The sequence below is a fragment of the Notolabrus celidotus genome, chromosome 4 (assembly GCF_009762535.1).
Source record: "Notolabrus celidotus isolate fNotCel1 chromosome 4, fNotCel1.pri, whole genome shotgun sequence".
Taxonomy (NCBI): domain Eukaryota; kingdom Metazoa; phylum Chordata; class Actinopteri; order Labriformes; family Labridae; genus Notolabrus; species Notolabrus celidotus.
The window spans coordinates 8,643,883-8,670,702 of record NC_048275.1 but is presented as its reverse complement, the minus strand read 5'-3'; the positions used below and the strand labels follow the sequence as shown (position 1 = coordinate 8,670,702).

The 26,820-nt window shown below is 38.9% G+C and overlaps 1 protein-coding gene across 1 annotated transcript in view; it reads right to left on the bottom strand.

Annotated features, from left to right (window-relative positions):
- eys (eyes shut homolog) overlaps nucleotides 1-26,820 on the bottom strand; it is a 286,827-nt gene that overhangs the window by 28,552 nt on the left and 231,455 nt on the right. The window contains exons 43-44 of the mRNA XM_034681752.1: nucleotides 25,207-25,315; nucleotides 16,268-16,491 (exon numbers count right to left, since the gene is read on the bottom strand). Of these exons, the coding sequence (XP_034537643.1) occupies nucleotides 16,268-16,491; nucleotides 25,207-25,315 (333 nt within the window). The remainder of the gene's footprint in view (nucleotides 1-16,267; nucleotides 16,492-25,206; nucleotides 25,316-26,820) is intronic.

Genomic DNA, 26,820 nt, shown 5'->3' with positions numbered 1-26,820 from the left:
GAGCATCACTGCTTGTTGTGCATGAGGCTGTGTAGCAGCAGACTGGTCAGGGTGCCCCTGCTAACCCCTATTCATCACTGGAAGAGCCTGCAATTGACACATGAGCATCAGATCTGGACAACAGAGCATTAGCAGACGGTGGCCTGGAGGAACAAAAAAAGTTCTAGGTGTTGGCTTGGCCTTTTCCCCAGATCTCAATCCAATCGAGCACCTGCGGGATGTGCTCCAAGTTCAGTCCATGGAGGCCCCACCTCACAACTTACAGGACTGAAAGGATCTGATGCAAATGTCTTGGTGCCAGATACAACAGCACACCCTCAGAGGTCGACAGGAGTCCAGTCTCATCAAGTCAGCTTTGATGAAACGGGGTGACAGGTGGTCTTATGTTAGCTGATCAGTGTACATTACTGATTTTCACATTTCGGTCTCTGAAAGCTGAATTCAGGGTCAGAGAAACTGTGCTCACTGTTTGTAATATGAAAACTTTTTACAAGTTCTTGTCAGAGATCATACAACTCCTTATTATACTGTATTTTTCTGTAGTTTGAGTTTGTGCATTATGTAGAATACTAGACTGAACACATGACTGAACTCAGCTGCCCCTCTACTCACTCACTCCCGTTCCCGTGATCACATCACCCCTGTCCTCCAAAACCTCCACTGGCTCCATGTCCCCCAATGCATTCACTTCAAACTCCTCCTCCTGACCTACAAAGCCCTCCATCACCTGGCCTCCTCCTATCTCACTGACCTGCTTCACCCTCACAGCGTGGTCTCTGCTCCTCCAATGAAAAACCTCCTCTCCCCAACCTGTAGGACAAAGCACCGAACGTGGGTGACAGGGCTTACTCCATTGCTGCCCTCGCCCTCTGGAACTCCCTCCCCAAACAGATAACTGATACCATTTAAAGCCTATTCAAAAACTCCTTGAAATAGCTTTAAACTTAGTGTCAAACTTACATTGAACTGTGTTATCCTAAAGGCCACATAGTCATTTAAAGCTCCTGTGAGGAACTTTCTGTTTGTGTTGACTTTGGCGCCCCCCTATGGACTAAGTGATCTTGCTTAATTTGTCCTGTACATGTGTAAATTATGTTATCTCCTCCTGCTTTCAACTAACAGTCAACTATGTCACCCATTAAGAATATTCACTGCAGAAAAAGGGTTTTTCTTGACGTGCTGTCAATCACCTCATCTGACACCTACCCTCTCGCAGCGATTTGAGGCTTTAAAATAACAAAACAGAAATGATCAACACCTTTTCTAACAATCTTGTTTGCTTTTCTAGGTCATAAAAAAGCATCACTGTTCATTTCAGTCCATTTCATGACCACTTAAAAACTCCTCACAGGAGCTTTAAGCTGTTTACCAGAATGCCAGTCTTTGAACTTATAGACCCTCCTCTAATGATGATAAAGCATCTGAGAGTGATGGCCAATTTCTCACCAAGAATTCTGTCTCTACAGTTTGCCTTTGTCCACAGTCCAAGAAGGAACTTGAGAGGCGAGAGTGGAGATGGTGATGAGACAACTTTTAGAGAAGAGTGTGGCTTCTCTTTTATGCAAATGTCTCTTTAAAGACAACAATTCATCATCAAACGATGCTGAGATGACTGCCAATGGGTTTGCATTTCAGCGGATTGCATACTGTCCCTTTGGTCTATTGCATGGGCAGTTTTTCTTGCATCTAAATGCAACAACAAGTTGCTAGAAACCAATCCCCACTGAAACTCAAGTGCTACAAAAAAACCAAAACACTGAATCAACCAATCAATCAATCTTTATTTGTATAGTGCCAAATCACAACAAACGTTATCTCAAGACGCTTTTACAAACATAGGAGGTCCAGACCACTCTATGTCAAATTATGAACAGTAACCCAACTTCAAGACAGGGTAAGACTCAGTCTGACCCCACCTTAATCCATCATGAGCATTGCACATCGCAGTATTTAGCTAGTTACAGTGGTGAGGAAAAACTTCCTTTTAACAGGCAGAAAGCTCAGGCAGAACCAGACTCATGTTAGACAGCCATCATGCCTCGACCGAGTTGGGTCTGGAAAGACAGATAGAGGGGAGTAAGAGAGAGAAGTGATAGTGATGAGACGAGTCGTAGAAGCTGTTGCCGCTGGAGTCCAGCATGTCAGGATCAGCTGGAGTCCAGATCGTCCCAAATACAAAATCCAGTCCTGGGCTTACAGGTTCTGTACTTTCTGTCAGACAACCTACTGCAACTTACAACTCCAGTTTAACTCTGAGATAAAGTAGGGCCATTTCCCTTAATAATGAATGTTGAAGACTGGTAATTGCTCTATATTCCTTTAAAGTATTTCCACATACAGCTCAGTCCGTAGGCCACAGAGCTCAAGCGTTCTTAAGCATTAAAAATGGAGCACTTCACTGTTATTTTCTACTGATTGACACATTCCTTTGTTAAAATAAAATCATCTATTGTGATTATTTAGAGACGTCACAAATACACTCCAGTGCTGCTGGTACAAATTATGTGCATACCTCTGCAGCTGAAAAAAACTCCCAAATAAAGGTGTTATTATACTCCTGTTTGAGTCATATTTGCTAAAACTACAATGCCCAGCTGTGCCTAAGGTTATTAATCAGACAATTTTCATGGTAAAGCTTTATGTTTGCACCTCCTTTTAAAGATTTACATCTGTAACAAGAGCCGACGTGCTCGGGGCTAGGGGGCTGCAGGCAATTATCGAGAAATGGAAATGCACTGACGGACAGATTGCTTTGTTGGTTTTGGCTTTTCAGGAAATATGTTGGCAACAAAAAAAATGTACTTAAGCACCCTCCAAAAATCATCCTGATTATTTTCAGTGACAGCTATTTTTATTCGGCACTGTCAGAACGAGATGGTGCAGAGTGTTAGTGAACCTACACTGAACTTTCTTTAATGCCTGGGGAAATTTGGCTTGAAACTGCAAAATGCATTTAGATGATATCAAAGCTGAGTCTCATTAAACATCCTCAAATGTCTGAGTAAAAAATAAGCCTTCAGAGCTGTAAGCAAGCCTTGAACAAAAATCTGCACATTTCTCTGTAAGGAACATTTCTGAGGACCATGTGGGTGTGCCCAATCACATTTTTGATTGACATGTGTCAGCCTCCTCTGCGAGACAAGCGACAGTCAGTGCAGTGCTGTCTGAGTCCTCTGAGTTGGATTCAGACGAAGAAGCAGGCGCCCTGACACGTGCAAATTATTCATCTGAGCTGGTCACTGAGTGAAGAGTTACAAAATGTTTCAGGATCCTAAGAATGTTGGGTATACACACACTATGTTTCTTTTTTATCTTGTTGTCCTTCATCTTGTTTTTACTGATGATAGCACACATTAACTCATCTTTATTTACCATATTTACTTACTGATGGTTTACTTTGATATCTACCTTATTTTCTTTTACCTTGATTTTCACTTTTGGTTTTATTTTATCTTGTTCTTTACACATTGGTTACCCTTTCAGCCTTTTTTTTTTTTTTTAAGTTATATTTTTGGCCTTTTTTGCCTTTGTTTTATAGGACAGGTGAAGAGAGACAGGAAATGTGGGGAGTAGAGAGTGGGGGAAGACATGCGGGAGACGGTCGACCGGCCAGGAATCGAACCGGCGACCCCTGCGACGAGGACTTTAGCCTCTGTATGTGGGGATCTTAGACCGCTAGGCCACCAGCGCCCCATCCTTTCAGTCTTGAGTACTTGCCTTCGTCAAGGAGAAGACAGAGAAACTCACACTTTAATGTTAACAGTTCAAGATATTTGGCTTGTAAAAGTTCTAACTAGAAGCAGATTGGTTGCAGGTTTTTTTTTTGTTTGTTTGTTTTTTTAATATTTTTTGGGGAATTTTCTCCTTTATGGATAGGACAGCTGAAGAGAGACAGGAAATTTGGGGAGTAGAGAGATGGGGAGGACATGCAGTAAATGGTCGAGGCTGGAATCGAACCTGAGACCTCTGCGTCGAGGACTATAGCCTCTGTATGTGGGGCACTTAGACCGCTAGGCCACCAGCGCCCAAGTATTTTTGATCATTTTTAAACCTCATTAGCTACATCAGAATCATTGAGTGTGTCTCCACATGAAGAGAGGTGGTTGGGCATTTACGCAGGTGGCACGGCGCTGTGATTTCACTGATTATTATAATCTCCTATACATGATAAAGGTCACAGGCAGTAAGTCTAACTAAGAGAAACAGCGGCTCTACACTTGAGAAAAAAATATATATGAGGACTCGACTTGAAATGGAACAGCAGGAATTCCGGATCCAATTTGAACTTGAGGTTTTTTGAATCAACTACAACCCAGAATAGATGTGTGACAGAACAGCTGAAGCTCAGTGGTGGAGACAAAAGAGCCATTTTCTAGAAAGCCACTGTTAATGAAAGGCCTCTGAAATAACTTATAAATATCTTTAAGGCTGATTTTATACTTCTGCATCTCCCCTATGCAGCAGGGGCTGACACGGACATGAGCCCCACATACTTGTTCGTCGATGTGTCCGTGTCACGCAGCAATTCTCTGCCTAAACGCTTGAGGGCAGTGTGGTCTCTGTGATAGCCGGTCGCCTCCTTCCGGCCCCGCTACAATCTCTGTTTACTTTTCCACATTAAATCAGAGCGTGTTATGTTAATCCACAGCTGATACATGTTGCTGTTTATCATACAGACATGATTACATGAAGAATAGAGAGGAGGAGAAGAAATACACGGCCAATGAGTGTGGATCCAGGAAGTGCTGTAAATGCGGGAAAGACAATGCCGCCGTGTGAACCAATCACGTGGCTTGCAGTCCGCGTCGATTCTATGCATAGCTACATTTTGGAGGAGGTGCACATCAGCTACGTGCGTAGGCCCCTGCGTAGGTACGGGAGCTACACGGACCCCCAGCGTAGGATACGCCATCGATTCAATGCAGAAGTATAAATCAGCCTTTAGATCACATTATGTTCAAGAGACCTCCTATTACATGGTTATTCTCAAGTACATTTAGTTTTCCAGTGACTTCAATTATTATAGTTCCATTTAGAAGTAACTTGTGCCTCTTTCTGCTTCATTGTATTGATTTATTTGTTGAATATCTGGAGTCAGAGGTCTGTCTGGGTTTGAACGAGAAAGCAAAACAGCAGCATGTCCCCTTCCCTTTCTGTTTTTCAAACAGAGCCTTCTGAGACTCGTCCCCAAGTCATTCCAGTACTTACATAATTATTATCAGTTGCTTCTAAGTATGTCAAGGTTACACAGAATCTCATTTTTAAACAAGAAAATCTGCATAGGAATAAATTTAACAGATTTGGCCAAAAAACAACATCCCACAGTTGTTTAGTGTGCTCGTCCTCCAAAATTCAAAGACACAAATGCAATAAACTCTGTAATGAGCAAGCTTTCTCTGCAAGTATTCATCAGAGACTGTAATCATACACTCGGTTGGAGCTATGTTTGTTTCTTATGGTAAATTAAAATAATTGTTTCTTGGACCTTGGGTTATTTTGTAGGTACTTTGAAACGGCTATAGCTGGAGCTCTGATTAAAATAAAATTGGGTTCAGTTTCTTTGTTGAGAACTCTTGCAGGCAGTGAAGCATCTGGAGAATTCGCTGTTAAGTGGAGGTTTGTGTGCCAACGAAGCTGGACCATCACAGAGAGCGTGAGGCACCGTTTCTACTGCAGCCAATTAACAAGAAGTGATTCTGTCTGCACAAATTCTGCTGTCTGTAGGCGTGGGTGTGTGAGTCCGTGAGTGTGTGTGTGTGCGTGAATGTGTGTGCGTGTGCGTGCACTAATTCCCTGCTCAGTAACAAATGTGGATCTATTTTTGTGATCTATGTGTTAATTTGGTGCTTTTACACGAATAAGGGAGTCAAAATCTAACGACAGCTTTGAAGGAGCTTCAACCAGTATTTTTAACTATAATCAGCTTCAAATGCAGACTATCTGTAACAGAGAGGTGTCAAACATAATTAGGGAAATAGAGAAGGTCCCCTCAGTATTTCAGTTCCTTTTCCCAAAGTGCTTCAGATTTATGGACTACAAATTTACAGGTTTTTCCCACTTTCACAGCTCGTATAAACAGAAGCAAAAAGCAGTCAGATAAAGTTTTAAGTAAGTGATAAAGTGTATCATTAGGCGGCTAAAAGCAACATATTTTACAGCAGACCACATCTAGAGCCATAAGTTAAACAAATATTGGATTTAAATTATCAGAAACATGAATGCAGAGTAATTGTAATGTTGGTTTGTAACTGCTAGATGTGTTTGTGAAACTTTGCTATGTCAATTAATCATTTTAAATACAATTGAATATTATATCAAATATAATTCAACATTTTGTGAAATGTTTTTTATTTGCTTTTTGGCCTACAGTGACCCTTTAGCTTTTCTTCTTCTTATTCTCCTTCCTTTGTCTTATTGTCCTCCTTATTTGTCTTCCTTTGTCTTCCTGTCCTCCTCCTTCTACCTTTGTCTCCTCCTCCTTCTCTTTCCTCCACTCCTTGTCTCTTCTTCTTCCTCCTTCTTTTCCTTCGCCTTCCTCTTTTTCGACTCCACTTTCTTCCCCTACTTCATTCACCTCTGACTTTCTCTTCTATTATTATTGGATGAATACAAACTGAATGTTCGTCTCTGTATTAACCCTTCAGTATCTCATGAGAGAAAGTCGTGGTTCATCAGGAGCTCATGGTGCACAGGTCAGTTGAAGGAACAGACTTTTTCTGCTCTCTGGTTGGTGCTGAGCGAACAGGTTTCAGTGGACTTTAAGAGAAAAATGTATTTCTACTTAACAAAAAAGATTTTAAGTTTAAAGATGCAACAGAAGAGTTCTTCCCTAAGTTTCTCCCCTGCATGATAAATAACTGCTGTGGGACACTGTAGTTGGTTTTCTGCATCAAATGTTAAACGATGCCAAACAGTGACCATTTAGCTTAGCTTTGCATTACAAAAAAGCTGAAAAAGTCTACATAATTGCACAAATGTAACTTTTAATCATGTCTTAACCCTTTCATGTATTAGTTGTGGAAGTACAGAGCAAAAATGTGCCTTTTTAAATGTTATTCACTATTTGTTAATATTCTTAATTTCAAGCAAGCTACAAAAGTGTCCCATTACTCAACAGTGTAATTATTCTATCATTTGCTTTTTAATGCATGAACAAACAAATTCATTTTCAGTTTGTCCCATGTCCACTGAGGAGGAGAGCATGAGTTTGAGTTCCTGAATTTGAGTTCTGAAGATTTTCTGTCTCAGAAACTAAAGCTTGAGGAGATTGAAATTCCCCGACAGTTGTTGCCTTGAGGCTGCCAGAGCAGCACGACAGCAGACATTTTATGTGAGGGCAAATATTATGGGAGAGAGAATGAATCTGAATGCAGACTTAAGCTTTTCCTGCAGAAACACATTAATGTAAAGTGAAACAATAGATTGTTTTTGTTAAATAAACCTGCAATTTAAAGTTGAATTATATAAATTCACTAATTAACAGAAAAAAAGTTACTCTACATCAAGTATTTTCAAGAAGTCTCCACACTTACAGTATATTTATCATAATTTAGAGGACGAGTGATTAATCATAACTTTCTTCAAACATAGAAATCAACACTTGATGAATTTTTACACTCACATTGCTCGTTATTTGTTACTTGATCTCACAAAAAAAATCCTCATGCAAGTTTTTTGTATAATAGCAGGATTTGCATGATATTCCTGACCTGCATTTTATTTCTGACCTCCTGTTTTGCCATCCTGATTCTGAGAAATTTCTGGCACGCTTACAGCATCGAGAGAGTGGGTGGCAGTGTATGGATCAGTTACTAAAATCCAGTAAAGAAGCTAGAAAACAGCTTATAAATAGTGGAAATAGGTGTAAAAAGGGTTAAACACATAAGTAGCATCGATATGCACTTCTATAGCAAATGTAAAACTTCTACAAAGTAATAGACGATGCCTGGAACTTTAGGGCTTACTGTAATAACAAATAACAAAGGATTAAACCTCACTTGGTTCAGTAAAGATGGTTGTAAGACCATAAACACCATGCACCATACTGACATTCTGAAATCAGCTCTGGTGAAATCTGAAATTTCATCAGCCCCTCTCTTCGTGCTTTACTTCAAAACTTTGTCAGAATGTGTCGATACATCTGTTCAAATTCCTGTCATTAAATTATGTCTTATTTCTATAATTCTTGTCTGTGTTGAGAGAAGTCAATGCACAGTATCTCACAAAAGTGAGTACACCCCTCACATTTCTTCTAAAGATGATGCACAAGAAAGTCCACAAACATTTTGCAATATAAAGACAAGCAGACTAAGGACATGGATTACTGGAACCATGTCTTGTGGTCTAATGAGACCAAGATAAACTTATTTGGTTCAGATGGTGTGAAGCGTGTGTGGTGGCAACCAGGTGAGGAGTACAAAGACAAGTGTGTCTTGCCTACAGTCAAGCATGGTGGTGGGAGTGTCATGGTCTGGGGCTGCATGAGTGCTGCCGGCACTGGGGAGCTCCAGTTCATTAAAGGAACCATGAATGCCAACATGTACTGTGACATACTGAAGCAGAGCATGACCCCCTCCCTTCAGAAACTGGGCCACAGGGCAGTATTCCAACATGATAACGACCCCAAACACACCATTAAATATGTTGTTATTAGTGATGGACTGTGCTGAGTAGCCTGTGTATTGTTTTGAATGCTAGTGTGTTTTTTATCATTTGTATTGTACATTCGTTTACACCTTCCTGCCCAGGGACCAGAGATAAAAACTAGCTTATAGCTAACTCTGACTTGACAGTTTTTGTTTTGCATGGCCCCTGTCAAATAAACTAATAAATAAAAAATCCACAAGACGGCCCCTGCCTTGCTAAAGAAGCTAAGGGTAAAGGTGATGGAGTGGCCAAGCATGTCTCCAGACCTAAACCCTATTGAGCATCTGTTGGTCATCCTTGAATGGAAGGTGGAGGAGTGCAATGTCTCTAACATCCACCAGCTCCGTGATGACGTCATGGAGGACTGGAAGAGGATTCAAGTAGCAGCCTGTGAAGCTCTAGTGAACTCCATGCCCAAGAGGGTGAAGGCAGTGCTAGAAAATAATGGTGGCCACACAAAATATTGACACTTTGGGCCCAATTTGGACATTTCACTTAGGGGTGTACTCACTTTTGTTGCCGGTGGTTTAGACATTAATGACTGTGTGTTGAGTTATTTTGAGGGGACGGTAAATTTACACTGTTCAACAAGCTGTACACTGACTACTTTACATTGTATCAAAGTGTCATTTCTTCAGTGTTGCCCCATGAAAAGATATAATTAAATATGTGCAGAAATGTGAGGGGTGTACTCACTTTTGTGAGATACTGTACTTACAGCATGAGTGTTTGCACATCCTTGAAGCTGCGTATATCTGCTCTTACACTTCCATCAGCTGTATTTAGACTCAAATCAAGACGATTCTGAGGTTTAAAGGTGACATATCACGCTTTTTTCATCAATATATATTGGTCTAAGAGGTCCCCAAAACATGTCTTTAAAGTTTATGCTCAAAAAAACACTTTGAAATCAGATTTTGGCATGCCTGAAAACCCCTCTTCTTCAGCCCTCCTCAGAACACTCTGTTTTCTCTCTGACCACGCCCCCTCAGGTAGTGGATGTGCCCTCGGCTCTCCGGCACGTTGATCTAATGTTTACATGTTGGCTGAATATACACAGCTGCTCAGAGATAGCGTTACTTCAACCCTCTGAATCTGATCCAGAATCTGATCCTGACGGAGAGGCGCCTGCAGCAGGACCTTTCTGAACGATTGGTCACAGATTTAGTGTTTCTTGTTGTTTTATTTATCAGTATGTCGATGTGTGTCTTGGTACACAGCTACCAACATGTAGCTATGTGGCTATGCTAACTAGCGCTAGCACTTATCCATGATAAATAAAAATCATCCACTAGATCTTCAAATCTGCAGACCTGGGGAGTAAAACCGACCTCTACCAGAAAGACAGCAGGACCTTCTGAAGGATTGGTCACAGATTCTGTGTTACTTGTTGTTTTATTTGTCAGTATGTAGACGTACAGTATGTCTTGGTACACAGCTACAGCTACAGCTACAGCTACAGCTACAGCTACAGCTACAGCTACAGCTACAGCTACAGCTACAGCTACAGCTACCAACATGTAGCTATGTGGCTATGCTAACTAGCGCTAGCACTTTTCCATGACAAATAAAAATCACCCACTAGATCTTCAAATCTGCAGACGTGGGGAGTAAAACCTACCTTTGTGTTTATTAAGACAGCCTACAACTAGAATGTCTCCCTCCTAAGCTCCTTGTTAGCACACGTGTGCAGGTAATGAAAAACAGAGGAGGAGTTGAGTTGTATTTTATACAGTCTAGGGTCTGAACAAGCTCCGAGCTCTGACTCCGTGACAGACCGGATATTGTTGTGACGTAACAAAAACACGAAAGTCTGAAACGGCTCGTTTCACACACATTTACAGAAAGGTGGAGAAATCAAAACAGGGGCAGAATGGATTATTTTCATTCTCGGGGGGTTTGTAGACATGCCAGGGACACATATTTCAGGTAGAGAACCATTAAAAAGTCGATTTTGCATGATATGTCACCTTTAAAACTGACGCTCATATCCAGCATCACAGACCTGGCCCTGAAGAATAAAAAGGCCATAGTCCTTGGCTGCACATTGCCAGGCTTTCACATTCATGTCCCTTTAATACCTAATCTGTATGTATCGCCCATAAACCGCAGGCCATTATCCTCTCATGCTTTATCATTGATATTCCTACATGCCTAAGTGAACAGAAACCCACATGAAAATAGGGACAGCACTGAAATCACCCCAACTGAACCCACAATCAAAATCCTCTGTCATTCTATTATCATACGTCGATGCAGCCCAGAGCAGCTAGGAGAATGAAACACTCTCTGTGAACTCCCGGTGACCTCTGCACGCTGTGTGGTTCAAGAGCTCCCTGCATTAACACGTATTCATCACAGCCGTAATTGCCAGGCCTGCTGTTTCTCACATGACAAGCTAATGTGACCACGAAGCCACCGGCTCTTAATTGGTTTGCTGTGAGTCATTCATATTCCAATATTCACGGTGCCTTGTTTCATATCCTGTTTAATAAAAGCAACGGTTAAGTTAAAGTCATGACACAATGAAAAAGACATTTGGGTGGCAATTTTCTAGATAACCGGAGGTAAAAGAGCATCTTATGAGCTTAATGTAAACCTCAAAAGACAAGGTAAGTGGGATGTGATCAGTCTGATGAGCTGGAGTACATGAAGATGAAGGAGGGACCAATCTTTGGATATTTGGGTCTGGCACAAGGGGCTAAGTTTGGCCCAGGTAGTTCCTCTACTGAGCATTAGGATGGAAGGGGAAGTGAATTATTTAGGATCCATCTAAAAAAAAAGAAAGTCATATGTCCTATGAAGTTTTCCATGAGCAGATGCTGAAGTGCATTACTGTACTTTTAATTCTTACCCTCCAAAAAGACTTCTAAGATGTTCTGGGTTAGGCCCGCTGGCTGTTCCAGACTCCACAATAAAGACAGGATGAGCCTTTTGTATCAGCACTTCAGCTTTCAAACAGTCCTCTGCTTCTCTGGTTAGTGTTCAGTCTTCTGACACTGCCTCCGCTTTGAAATCCTGCTTTCAGACTCATTGTTACAGACTGACAACAGCGACTCTGAATCGTTTCCTACGTGCAGCTCTGTTTGAACAAACCACCTCGTTTCAACTTTGTGTAAATACTTATTCATGTTTCAACCTTGATCTCTTCAAACTTTGTCTCTTCAGGTCTTTTAGATTACATAAACTGAGCTGTTCATGTTGTTTTTATATATATTAGTGAAATGTTCAAAAAATGTTCTGCTTCTTGTCTTTCTGATTTTTTAATTCTCCTCACATTTCTACTACTCCTCCTTCCTGCATTTTCTACTTTTCCCTCTTCTCCTCCTTCATTTATGTTATTGTACTCCTTCTCCTCCTTCCTTTGTCTTCTTGTCCTCCACGTTCTTCTTCTTCACCTTCCTCCCTCTTCTCCTTCTCGTTATTCTTATTCCCTTGACTTCTTTTCCCCATCCTCCTCCTTTTGTCTTCTTGTCCTTCCTTTGTCTTCTTGTCCTCCCTCTTCTTTTCCTGCATTTGTCTTCTTGTCCTCCTACTTTATCTCTTTCATTTTTCTTCTTGTCCTTTTCTTCTTCTCATCCTTCCTTTGTCTTCAATCCTCCTTCTTCATCTCCTTCCTTTGTCTTCTTGTCCTCCTTCTTCTTCTCCTTCTTCTTACTCCCTTGTCTTCTTCTCCTCCTTCCTTTGTCTTCTAGTCCTCTTTCTTCTTTCCTTCCCTCCTTTGTCTTCTAGCCATCCTTCTTCTTTTCCTCCTTCCTTTGTCTTCTAGTCATCCTTCTTCTTTTCCTCCTTCCTTTGTCTTCTAGTCATCCTTCTTCTTTTCCTCCTTCCTTTGTCTTCTAGTCATCCTTCTTCTTTTCCTCCTTCCTTTGTCTTCTAGTCATCCTTCTTTTCCTCCTTCCTTTGTCTTCTAGTCATCCTTCTTCTTTTCCTCCTTCCTTTGTCTTCTAGTCATCCTTCTTTTCCTCCTTCCTTTGTCTTCTAGTCATCCATCCTATTTTACTCCTTCCTTTGAGTTCTTGCCTCCTTCTTCTTCTTTTTCTTCTTTTTCTTCTCCTTCTTCTCCTTCTTCCTTTGTCTTATTGTCCTCCTCCTTCTACCTTTTTCTCCTTCTCCTTTTTCTCCCTCTTCTAAATCTTGTCCTTCTTTCTCCTCCACTCCTTGTCTCTTCTCCTTCCTCCCTCTTTTCCTTCACCTTCTCGTTTTTTGACTCCCCCTTCTTTCTCTACTTCATTCGCCTCTGTCTTTTTCTTTTATTATTATTGGATGAGTACAATGAGAGAAGGTTGTGGTTCATCAGGAGCTCATGGTGCACAGGTCAGTTGCAGTCAGGCCTTTTCTTCTCTCTGGCTGTTGCTGAGCTGACAGGTTTCAGCGGACTTAAAGAGAAAATGTATTTCTACTTAACAAAAAAGATTTTAAGTTTAAAGATGCAACAGCAGAGTTCCTCCCTAAGTTTCTCCCCTGCATGATAAATAACTGCTATGGGACATTGTGGTTGGTTCTCTCCATCAAATGTTAAACGATGTCAAAACCAAAACCAGAAGTCAAGTCAGGAGGTTGGCTGAAAAACCCAAACTGAGCAGAAAGTTCAATGCACCACTCTGTGACCTCAGTGAGGAGAAGAGGAAGTGATTTCTTCTTCTTCTTCACAGCCGCCGAGCTGACTCTGGCCCCACAGACAGCCTGCGCTATCACTCTGCAGCCGGCAGTTTCTTTCTCGCCTGCACATTTTATTCTGAGTTGGACATTTAATTGGAGCAGCACTAAAAACTCGTGGAGAACTGAAACTTGAAAAAAAAAGAGAGAAGTTTATCTGCTTGCAGAGCTGCAGCCTTTGCACCAGTTTGTTTGTTTGTTGTGAAGCTGACAGATTTGGATATGACACAGCATGCATGTGTTACCCACTCACAGTTTTCAAACTTTAACACCAGTAAGAGGGACTTTTTTCACAGAGTCAAATCATCCTTAAACAGAATTAGCCATGAATAAATCAATGCTCTGATGAAACTTTTGCCCTTTAATGCAATTTAAAAATCAAGAATGTGTGTTTTTGTTGATAGAGTCCAAGCCCATAATCTCACAATGTACAGTTTGCCTAAAACAACTCTAAATGGAAATTTTGTACAGCGCAGATAAGAAAAACCAGAAAACTGAACAGTTTTGCATGAAGCAATGGTTGGTTCTTTTGCCAAAACTGTTATTTCACTAGCTGGCTGTCTGGGCTAGTTTGTGCTCAAAGCTGCTGTTGCACAGCCACAGCTCCATTCATGTTTGTAGAGATTGGGGAAAACTATTTAAACTTGAATATATATGCATAGTACTGTACAGACAGAGAGGCTCTGACAGCTCTACTTCACACTGGGGAACGTTGGTGGGGAGTAAACAGCAGGTTGACGATAGAGTGTATGGAAGATTATCTAGAAATCTTCATCTTTATTTATGATCATTATTTTCTATAGCAAAATGATGATTGGAAAAATTGTCCTTACTTTCTATTACTTTTGTGTAGCTCAGTTCCCTTTAAGCGTACAATCCCCAGCATTTTTACAGGAAGAAAGACACTATTTTAAATCTAATTTAAGTAACATCTGTAGATTAGTCTTATAATTTCATTTTAAGGTTCTTTTCGGGGCTATTGTTGCCTTTATCTGATGGAAAAGTTTAACAGGGACAGGAAATGTAGGGATAGAGTGGGAATGACATACACCACCACTTTAACCTCTGTTTGTGGAATGCCTGCTCCACCAACTGTTCTAAACCAGAATCCCAGTGTCCCAAGCTCCCGTGAGGAACTTCGGATTTTTCTTGGGTTTTCTGGTAAAGTGTCTCATTCTGCTTCTTTTAAAAGTTAACTGTATCCCTTTCTTTTGTTCATCAAACAAAAGCTGGTTCAGCAGCGTGCTGTTACTCACATTGCCTCCAGCAGCAGCTGCTACATAAAAGCTGATGGTCTTGTTTGCCCTTTGCAGGTCATGTAGAAGAAACATGAATAATTTCAGTCTGTTTCATAACCAGCTTTAAACCCCTTAACTTAAGTACAAGCTGAACTGAGAATACATTCCTCTGAAGACGTTTAAATCAGTCAGAATATGAAGAAGGTTTTTCAATTTTTTTTAGTTGTTCATCATGAGGAGTGACTGGCTGATTTCTCACAGGAAAAGTAAAAATCAATAAGTTAGGAATATCAGATCTCCATAACTCTCCATGCAAACATAGTCTGAACTCTTTCAATATGAAGTCCAAAGGAATTCATTTGTTGTTTGTGCCATTATTTCCCAGCCCTTTTGTCTGTCAACTCAAAATATTATCAAATTATTATTATTATTAAGTGTTTGTTATTATGATTATTATTATGATTATGATTATGATTATTATTATTATTATTATTATTATTATTGTTATTGTTATTATTATTATTATTATTATTATTATTATTATTATTGTTATTATTATTGTTAGTAGTATTATTATTATTAGTAGTATTATTATTAATATTAATATTGATATTATTATCATTAATATTATTAATATGTATTATTATTATTATTGTTATTATTATAATTGTTATCATTGCTATTGTTATTATTATAAATCTTATTATTACTATTATTATTATTATTATTATTATTATTGTTATTATTATTGTTAGTAGTATTATTATTATTAGTAGTAGTAGTATTATTACTAATATTAATATTAATATTGCTATTGATATTATTATTATCAATATGATTTATATGTATTATTATTATTATTATTATTATTATTATTATTATTATTGTTATTGTTATTATTATAAATCTTATTATTTTTATTATTATTATTACTATTGTTATTATTATTGTTATTATTTAACGTATAAATGGCCCTATTTAAAATGCTACCAGGGGTTAAATCAATTTCTTGGCATTATTGAAACTTACATTTCAACAGTAAACGCATTGATTCAGTATAAATCTAATTTTCTAATTTTTGCACCTTAGATAAATGCTGCACCCCCCCCCCCCAATTATTTTAATGCAACTTTGTTACAGTTCAACCCTTAATAAATATGTTAAATCAAAGAAACATTATATGCATTGTTTAGGGAAATGTATTCACAGTTCACGCAGCATTTCTTCCACCACCAACAAGAAAAGTTCTGTGAGACTTCCCCTTAAAGCTCCTGTGAGGAACTTTTGGTTTGTGTTGATTTTGGCACCATCTGTGGACAAACTGGTACCTCTTATGTTTTTGTTTAATCCATCCCGCTCAAATATAGGTATTTTTTTTGGCTAGAGTATCACCCTGCTTTCTTCAACAGTCAAATGTGTCACTAATTTGCCATTAAAAAGTAAAAAAAAAAAATGGTTGGAAATCATTTTGACTGTCACCTACCCTGTGGCTGTAGCTCAGGGTTTTAAAAATAATACAGAAACAAACAATGTTGTCACTGATTTAGTTTTTTGCAGTTGTCATAAAAAGACCTCCCTTTAAATGAAGTATTTTTCATTACCAGCTAGAAACTTCTCAGGAGCATTAACATACTAACTTTATTAGCCGGTCATGAAAGGGTTAATATCTTTCAAGCTTAAAAGTAAAGTCATTTTTTCACTTGTGTAAAAAGGTGACCCAGTACCTGATGCATGTTCCTCCGTTCCGACAGGGAAGGTGCTGGCAGACAGGCGGGTCACAATTCTTGATGTTTCTCCCTCTCACCGCCTCACCCATCAGGTAAATCTCCTTTGAGTTGACCTGAAGTTCCCTGATACACCCTATGAATCTCCTCGCTCCCTTTGCCGTCCCATCATGCATCTCCCAGTGGGACGAAACATCCCCGAGAAATATGGGTCCAAAGGTTCCCTTTAAAAAAAGAAAGGTGAAAGCCAGTGGTCAGCCGTGTTATTTAGCAAGTCAGACTGAATCAAACAACATATGCCTTCCTTTAAGCTTTCAAGCTACAACAGGCTTTCAAAATCCGTGTGTGTGAATGTATTAACATTATTTCATTAGCAGGACCTTACAATGTATTAAGTAACAAGATGGATTAAAAGCTACTCTCAAGCTGGAGCATCACCTAGACAAGTAAGTGGCTTTCTTCCTTAAGTCCTTGTGATAATACATAACCTAATGCATTAGAAAAATGGTCAAATAAAAAAATAAATGCTGCAAGCTTTCTTTGATCTGCGAGGTAATTGGATAGAATTAATGTAGATCAATTCTGTGAACTTGCAGCCAGTCGTACCATAACAGTCAATTTAACGAGCGAGGCATAATTGTGTGTCTGCTGCAACCCCAGTGAGGCTGCATTAAAAACGTAGCGCAAGACCGTCTCATATTAGCCTTTAATTATATATATTTCATTCAACAACGCTGACCCCCAGTCATTAAAATGAATCCTGAACGCTACCTTCTATTAGCAGGTTTACATAACACTTTTGTTCTCACACCTGAGGTGATGATTGTTTGATGAAAAGCAAACCAACGTTTACAAGCGTCCTTTCAACTCCTTTTCAAAGTGTGTAACCTAATGACTGCGGCTTTAATAAAATACATACATTATACTATAATGAAACTCCCCTTAGTCACAGATATGTTGCTGCTTAAAGCCACACTAGGCAATCATTTTTCATTACAGTCAGTAACAGTCAGTTCACAGTGCTCTGAACTGCTTCTTTTCTTAGATGACTGTGTTGATCAAAACTCAAAGAACTTCTTACTTAAGTATGCCATCTTACTTTACACCAAACTAGAGTAAATGGAGGTTTGGACACAGAGTTATTCACAGTAATAGCGGTAAAAAAAGCAGCAAACATCCCTATGGTAGCTGGTTGTGGCTTCGTCACTAAAGGCGTTTTTCGACTGGAGGAACTGTACCCCAGAACTAGGGACTTAACCCTGGAACTGCGTGCATTTCGACTGGTGTGTTGTCAAAGGCCCCGGGGCTTTCGGAGGGCAGGGCCTGCAATGCTGCATGTGTCTGATTGGTAGATTACCTGCAGTGTTTTTATTCTTTATTCTGGTGGTGTAGTGCATTTACTTTTTTTTCTACATACATCACTGGCCTGATTTGCACAATCTACCAGGGATTTCAATCTGCGGTTGAAATGCAGACAACAATGGAAGCACAGTGAGCTTTTAGTTCTGGGGAAAGTAGTTCTGGGGGCTAAAAGACCCCGGAACTCTTGGTCGAAATGCACCTTAACATGCACTACTTATGTACACATAAGTAGAAATGAGGTGTTAAAGGACCAATACAGCCAATCCATATAACAAATACAAAGGGGCGGGCACTCAGACAAAGATCAGACAAACATTTATTGAAAGGAAAATACTCTTATGAAATCATTCTTCCTGATGTAGATTTAAGGTTTGATGCAAACTCCACCTTTAGCTTGCTTATGCTCAAAACTGATTTACACTAAGCGCCCCACATTCAGAGGCTACAGTCCTCATAGCAGGGGTCGCCGGTTCGATTCCTGGCCGGTCGACCATTTACTGCATGTCTTCCCCCACTCTCTACTCCCCACATATCCTGTCTCTCTTCAGCTGTACTATACAATAAAGGCAAAAAGGCCAAAAATATAACTTAAAAAAAAACAAAAAACTGATCAACCTCTGTTGTTCTGTAGATGTAGATTATCACATGTGATGTTTTTTAAATTGCACTCTCAGTTTGTTTTTGGTATTATTATTATTTTTCAAAAATTGTTATTGATATTCCTTTTTTACCTTTTCCACTTATTTATTTTTTAAATATTAACCTATTTATCTTATTGTATTTTCACTATTATTTATTTTCTTAATTATTTATTCATCTTTTATTTTAAATTATTATCATTTATTACTATTTGTTGCTTTTTCATTCATTTACTTATTGTGTTTCTTATGCAAAGAAACATCACTTGCTTTAATTGTTTACATTGATCTTTTGTATGTACTTTGTAAAATTTAAAATAAACAGATCTTTGAAAAAACCCCAACATAAATGTATTAATCTCATCCACATTTCATACACTTGATCCCTACAACAATAAAAGCACACTTTGTTTTTATTTGACAGCCACTAACCATGTGGCTCAAAGAAAAAGGGTAACGCAAAAAAATATAAATGTTTTCTTTTCATCTTTTCAATACAGTCACAAATCACACAGCTGTGGCAACAAATCTCCTTAAAATTTACATTAACTGAGAGAAAAGGAAGGAGACCCACCCGCCATGCCGCCCAAAACCCACAGACTTGATTGAATTCATTTTTAAAGAGCGTATACTACGATTACAACGGATTCCCAACTAAACAAAAGCTGCACATCAAAATCTTGGATATCAAGACTATCAAAAAAGGCACAAACAGACAGGTCGCACAAAGAACTCATCAGAAGCTTTTTTATACAACTAATCCCAGTAGGGCTTCCAGGTGGCTGATTGATATCCTTATTTAAGATGATATAACAGATACTTAAAAATATCTCATCTGGTCATGGCAGATATGAAAACTAGTTGTTGTAAAAGGAGTCATTAAATTTGATAGCTGATTTTAACAACTCAGGTCTCTCATGTCATGTATGTAAAGGGTTAAAGTTCTGCATCTGACTGACATGGTTGTGTTGTTATTGAAGGCTGCATGTCAGTCAGATAAATCTTACTGATACAGCTGTTCACGGCTCGGTAAATGGGCGTCTTTGAGGTATAATTTCATGTAAATATTCAAAGCTATGCTGATGATAACCAACTCTTTATGACAAACAATAAACAATAAAAAGTCCTTCACACATGATCTAGCACTGACACCATAAACATGCAAACAATGCTGAATCTTAACATTTTCAATTAGCGTCAGGTGTTATATTTTAGCCGTCATTTGAGAATTTATGCTACTTCCATGTTCTTTGAATGTAACATCCATCATGGTGTTCTAGGAAGGTGTTAGGCAGCTGCAGCGGAGGTGTTCAGTGACACCACATACTCATTTGCAGTTTTTGGCTTCATGCAAACGCGCAGCCATTACGTAATTTAAGTGCTGCACATTTGAACGCCTATAGACACAGATGACAGGATCTTTAGGAATGTGCATGAACTGTCTATCCAAAGTTAAGAGCCCTGAAACTATCTTTCACAAAGCCCAGGATTCTAATAAAATAAGCATCTGTGTCTGGATACTTTAACTATGAGCTAAACTGTATTTTTATGAGATCCAGACAGCTATGAGCCGCTGGAGCTGCATGATAACAACAGGCTGATATGGGAAAGGCTTTATGGTGCCTTCAAGTGTGTTTACCATGTTTATGAGAAGGGTCCATTTGAGAGCCCCACTAATGCAATATTCATGACTCTGTAAGAGGACTCGCAGCACACACAGTCCATGAGTGTTGTGAGCTGATTTTCTCGGTCTGTCTGAAGGTAGTACTGGTGAGTGTGGTCTCTGTTTTATCATTTCATTCCTATATGGCGTTGTTATGCACTTGTGGGACAGTTTATCTTGGCCACACTGAAAAACATAGTGTCTCTGGGCAAATGCTGTTTTTAATAGAGCAGTTAGAGCTTGCTTTATCTAAATGACCACAGTTAAAAATCCAGCAGTAAGAATTTCAGTGTTGTTCCTGAGCTTTGACTGTGGCAGTATGCCAGATTTAAGACATCATTTAAAACTATCTTGATGCAAAACTTTCCCCTCTTTGCTGCACGTTGGCCTGAAGTCTGATCTGCCAAAGTTTATACTGACTATGACTCTTAAATTAACTTTTCAGTCCAACATTTTCATCATTACTCAGAAGTTTACTCAGAAGTTTACTCTGGTTGGTAATGGTTGTGAGTAGTACAGTACCAGTGGACAATAACAACTTATTCTAACAGCTGACATTTTGCTCTGTCAGTGTTCTACAGCTTGGCCATGGAGTTCACATTGTAGCCTTCTAGAAGCTTCTATTAAAAGCTGATTTTTATACCTGTGAGGGTTTTTTTCTGCTCTGAAAAACATTTCAGAAGACAGAAAATATTAATTTCCAGAGCTGGCTGTCAGACCTTTAACATACGGTGTCCCTGAGAGCTCACAGCACTGCAACTTAAGGAAACACATGCAAAAAAACAAAACTCAAACAAATTAAGAAAACATCTTCATCAGTTTGACAACACATGCACAGCATTTAGAAAACGGGCTGCAAAGACCACAACACAACACATTAGAAAAACGGGCTGCAAAGACCACAACACAACGAAAGTGTTTCCAGAGGACACTTAAAATTGATGCACACGTCCGGACAAGCTTGTGGTTTAACAGCAGATCACTGCAATAGACTGAATCATGCGATCACAATGTTAAAATAAATCAAACACACTTACTTTTTTATCTCATTTTCCAACACCACTGACGGTAATAGTCAAAATCTGCATCAACAACAAGCGTGTCCAGGCGTGTGCATCACTTTTAAGTGTCTTCTGGAAACACTTCCGTTGTGTTGTGGTCTTTGCAGTGCGTTTTTCTAAATGCTGCGCATGTGTTGTCAAATTGATGAAGATGTTTTCTTAATTTGCTTGAGTTTTGTCTTTTTGCATGTGTTTTCTTAAGTTGCAGTGCATTGAGCTCTCAGGGCCACCGTATTAACAGGTTTAAATGTTAATGCTAAATTTGAATGGCATTAAAGGATTGACTGTTATCGATGGGAATGTCTTTGTTAATGGTTTAATGGATGAGCTGTTAATTGAGTTGATTGGTTAACTGTGCCCTCCTCTATTCATTTCAGAATAGTCAACAAGATTTGGCAAATTGATCTTTTTTTGTGAAAGGCACTGTCTTTGGTCCATTACATCCTCTGACTAGAGCCCTCTTTATGTAACTGTTAAAGTTATTGGTAATCAATGTAATTAAGGCAATGAGACTGTAAGGTTTTGAGTTTTGAGTTAAATAGTTTTGAGCGTCTAAAGTCTATGTTTATGACTTTTGAGAAATAAAAAAAAAATGACAAAGTGGACTAATACATTTCATGTTTAGTTAACATAAAAAGTGTGTCTGTGTAATTCTTTTTTGAAGTTCTGTTAACTCAATGTCATTGAAGTGGTTCATTAAAATGTTCAGTAATTATCATTCAAAATATTTGAGTTGACTAAATAAGTACTTTGATTTTCCTGTAATTAATTGTGTTATGTTGCATGTAATCTATCTATTTAAACTATACAAAATTAAGCTTTTTAGTTAGTAAACTTAAAATTATTGAGGCAATCAGTTGCCTCAATTTTTTTGAGTTCTTCTAACTTATCCAGGTTTACAGTGTGTTTCAAGTAGGTCTCAGTTAGACAGTAAGTAACACAGAGGCTTCACTCTGACTTACTGTAGTGGAATGAGCTTGAAAATACTTCCTTATGATTTTCATTCAATATATGGGTCTGAAGTTGGCCATGTTTCTGGAGGTTTTATAACATGGTAACCTTTTGAGAAATGTGTTTGTTGTTTTGACTCATTTTGTTGTGTTGTTGTTGTGTTCTGACCTTCACAGCCACTGTGCAAAGCCCAAGAGTTGCAGGCCACAATCCTTTGTCTAATCTGTGCATGAATCTCATTTTGTTGTTCAAACAAAACCAAATCCCACTAAATCACTGTATCTTAAAAGCATGTAAATACATTAATCCTCTAGAAAATATGGCTAAAGGTAAATGCCAATAAATGTGCACAATAATTGGAGCCAAGGTACTTGAATGCATATCTTATTAAAGAGGAGAAAAATGAAGAAGAAGGATCTTGGCATCTCAAATTAGAAGACCATAAATCACAGGGAGGGAGGGGGGGACATGTTGAGCCTGTGGGAAGGTTGAGCCTCTCTCTGCGTCTTTGAAAGTGAAAAACAGAATTATTAATTTAATAACAAATATAGGTGTTGTTAATCAAACTAATGAGCCAGAGTAAAACAGCCCAGGCTGTGATTAAAAGGTAAAATAAGGACATTATATGCAAACTGTGATCATCTTTGCAAATGATGTAACAGGTGCACGTGTTTTTAACAAGAGCTGCTGCTCCTCATTGATAACCAGCTGCTGTTATTCTAATACAGTGTGTTAGGTTGGCTTTGATAGCATATGGTTAATCTAGTCATGATGATGCTGTTGTGAGTTATCATGCAATCCATGATTAATATGGAGCGACACCTATGAGCTAGTTCAGGCAGGCACCTCGAGCTGCGCTTCATTCACATTTGCCATGTGATATGACACTGTGATTGCAGTGTTCTCTACCAGATCAGCAGAGTAGAGGAGGAATGGTGAGAAATGTAACAAACACAAGTGTCATTGAATTTCCACAACCCCTGAGTGTGTGCCTCAAGCCAATGCAAGAACCTACTCTGCTGCAAACTGTAGCAAATTCATCGTTGATGCTTTATCAGCAAGTTAAATGACGTCAGTCCCATGACTCAACCCAATTGCTTTTGCACATACTATGGCTTCACCAGTACAGTCTATCAGTGCCCATCGAGGTGATACTTTGGCTTCACTTTTCCACGATGGAAGTTAATGGAGGCGTGTCATCCATATTTATTTACAGTCAATGGTACAAAAACATACAAAAGTGCACATTGCTGTTGGATTAGTTTCTAACCTGAACACTGTGCTTTTACTGGTTACTTCCTATTGTAAAAAAAACAAAACACGAGTGGTCTAAAGAAAGGTAAGATATGGAATTAAATATGAAACTATATCTGATCAGTCAGATAAGATTTGTTGGTGAAAAACACATTTGCAATGTAGTTGGATGATTTGATTCCAAAACTAGTTAATAACCTCATGGTGTTGACCCACTGTATGCAGCACAGTGTGTCAGAAAATGTATTCCTATTCAAAAGGTATTACAAACGTCTGCTTCCCTGCACAAAGCCTTCTGGGATACCAATGCAGATCTGGCTGGCAGCGCTACTTTTTGCATCATTTCTCCCTCGTGATATCAAATCATGCATTTAAAGAAAATGGTGCAGAATTGTAATGTAAATAAACTTTGTGGGGTGTTGGTTTGCATGCAGTGGGCCCACACTGTCAAGTCTGAATATGCAGATTCATCCTTCATTTGACTGACATCTTTTTTGACACTGGGGTCATGCTGAAGCAGACGGCTCCAGACAAATAACACAGGGATGTTAATCAAACTAACAATTGGAACCAGTTTAACTTTTCTCATGCAAGTTGTAATAATGGTCAGTCTTCATGTGCACACTCACAGTAGATTACACTTTAACCTGAACACCGCCGCCATTGTCTGACATGCAAAACTGATTCATAACTTTCCAGAGCAGTGAAATCCTCCCTCGTGATAAAACAGCCTGCTCTGTAATGAGGTCTTCAAACTCTTGACCTTGCACTCAAAATAATTATGTCATTGTTATGATGGTGATTTTTTTCATGTCTAACAAATACCTGAAACATCATAAACATTAATGCAGCCAGTTTTTTTAAACAACACACTGTCTGAGTCAACACTCCTGTGAGGAAGTTTCACTTTGTGTCGATTTTGGCGCCCCCTGTGGACAAAACAGTACCTCTTTTCTCTGTGCTGATTTTGTGGTGTTTCTTAACCCTAGATCACTAATGTTGGATTATTTTCATCCATGCAATTGTGGTTATATGATTTTCATTATTTTGCTGCTGTTAGAGTTGCATGGGTCCCTGGGTAGCTTCAGGCTGCTCTCTGATGTCAACCAAGGTAGGCCTGTTTCCCTTCTACCATCCCTCTTTTTTTTTTTCGTTAGTGATTGAGGGTAAATTCTTTGTTTATCTCTCCCACAGTTATCAGTGATGCAGGGAGACTCACATGTCCCAGGAATGGGTGGCCCAAAGAACAAGTTCCCAGCTCTATTATTTATTGAAAAAAATCATTAATCTTTATTTATAATTAATGATTCCCTAATTTTCCCTAATTTTGGACCATTTGTATAGGGTCCCACCATGATACTTTTTTGCATTTTATAAGATGTTTTATCCTGGGAAACACAAGAGGAGTACTTCAATTTGCTATGTATTGTTGTACTATGATATATTTTGATGTGAAGTTTTTTTATCAAGTATATTATATTGGGTAAAGTATACCCGATGCTAGTGATGGTGTTACTAACTGTTGCCTTATTGTTCTAGAGTACAGAATATCTCATCCTGCTATTTCGTAACACTCAAATGTGTTTACTGTTGAAAATGAAAAAACAAGTCTGTTCTGGTAGCTTGCTGGTAATCACTTCATGGCAGTGATTTCAGATATTAATACAACTACAAAGAATGAGCCAATCTTGTTGCTAATGGTCTTGTTTGCTTTTGTAGGTCATAAAGAGACATTAGTATAATTTCAGTCTGTTTCATAACCAGTTAAAAACTCCTCACAGGAGCTATACATATATAAGTATATCCATTTCCTCTAAATGTTTATTCATGAGGGCCCAAGAAATGCATGCAAAATGATACAACCCTTTCATTAACACTTTATTTTGTGTCTCTTCAACTGTTCTGTGAAAAGAAGCCAGCCCCAAGGACCGAATCATTATGGGTTATAAGTGCTAATTTACGCAAATGACTGCACAAAAGCTTGATTTGACTGCAGACGGGTCAGGTTACCTCTGACATGGGCTGTGACACCAACTCCTGGAGCCGCTGAGCTGTGCCATTATCTGCTGCAATTTCAATCATACATGACCCTCCTTGTTTGCCAACAGGCAGATCGTATCTGTTGAGAGAGAACAGAGAGAGACCGAGGTCAGACAGAGAGGGTGTGATATCTGATACTGACAATAAATCCAACAAAGCATGAAAAATAGTCTGATGGAGGGACAGACAGAGTCGTCTCAGCAGGGAAGCAGATAATGTGACCACTGAGACTAACAATAAATGGACAACGTAAGACTACATATGCATTTATAGACTGCTTTCTGAGGAAGTTTATGCACTGGTAGGCCTGGCTGGGAGCAATGGTGCGTTTGCATCCCACATTATTGCCTAAAACCCAGGAGAGAAAACAAAAATACAGATTGGCTTCCACAGCTGGTTTTAAGTTCAGAAATAGATCTTATGCTGCAGTGAGATTCCTTCAGTTTTAAGTTATACTGCAGAGATGAACCGTATACTCAAAATGCCTGTAAATGTGGTGAAAAAACTGTTAATGCACATAACCATTAAATCTGATTAATTTACACAATGAAGCACACACAAAGTATTTTTTTGTCATATTCCAGATAAAACACATATTCATATTCAATAAAGTAATAATAATAGTTATAATAATGATAAAAAGAAAACAAATCAGGCTGCAGAAATCGTGTCATGAGTGCTCATTGTGTCATTCTGGATAAATTAATGATAAAAATGAGGCCACAAAGCAGATATACATTATAAAGCTAATGAGTAGGAAGGCAATTTTATCATTTGACCCCCTGCTTCTCTCTGGGGAAATATACAATTGTACCAGTCATTAATGTTGCAGCCATAATGTTAAGTAGCTGGTCTACTTGTGTCATACCGCAGCTTTGGTAAAGTCAAGTGATCCCTTCTCTCCAATTCATCATTGGCTTTGTGCAGGAAAAACACAACAGCAGGCTCTTCACAGGGCTGTACATTATGCAGAGGGCTGTACATTTGCACCATAAATATGCTTCTATAAGAAATGATTCAACAAGAACTGCTTTTGTTCCATGGGTTAATTCATTGTTTTGTTGTGGTCATGTAACAAACACAGTACAATCTAGTTCTGTAGAATTCATTCGTCCCTTCTTTGTTGTTTTACAACTGTGGTTGGTGAAAAACCTCAAACGTATGCTTTATCGGCCAGATGGAAACAATCAGGCCAATTGTCCTCCTGCTAATATGAAACAGCCTTTCAGGATGCCTCCCTGAGGCAATCACACTCATACAACTTCACGTAGGACTAATTACAGGTATGTAAATCATGGGAGCTGTTTGCACATAGATAGGCACAGATGAATTAAGTCACATTTATGTCTGCTAACATAATCTCTCAGAGACGAGGTAACTGAGACCTAAGGGTTGTTTTTCTGTGTTCAAGTATAATTTTCAGGCACCTGTTCTGCACTTGGGCATTCCTTTTTCAGGCAGCCTTTTACCATCATGCCTTTTTTCACTACAAATATCTGCACTTTGGCTCGTTACATTGTTAGAAAGGCTTGTTAGCTCCAATGCATCAGAGGGGAGTTATCAGTTTTCTTTTTTCATCATTGT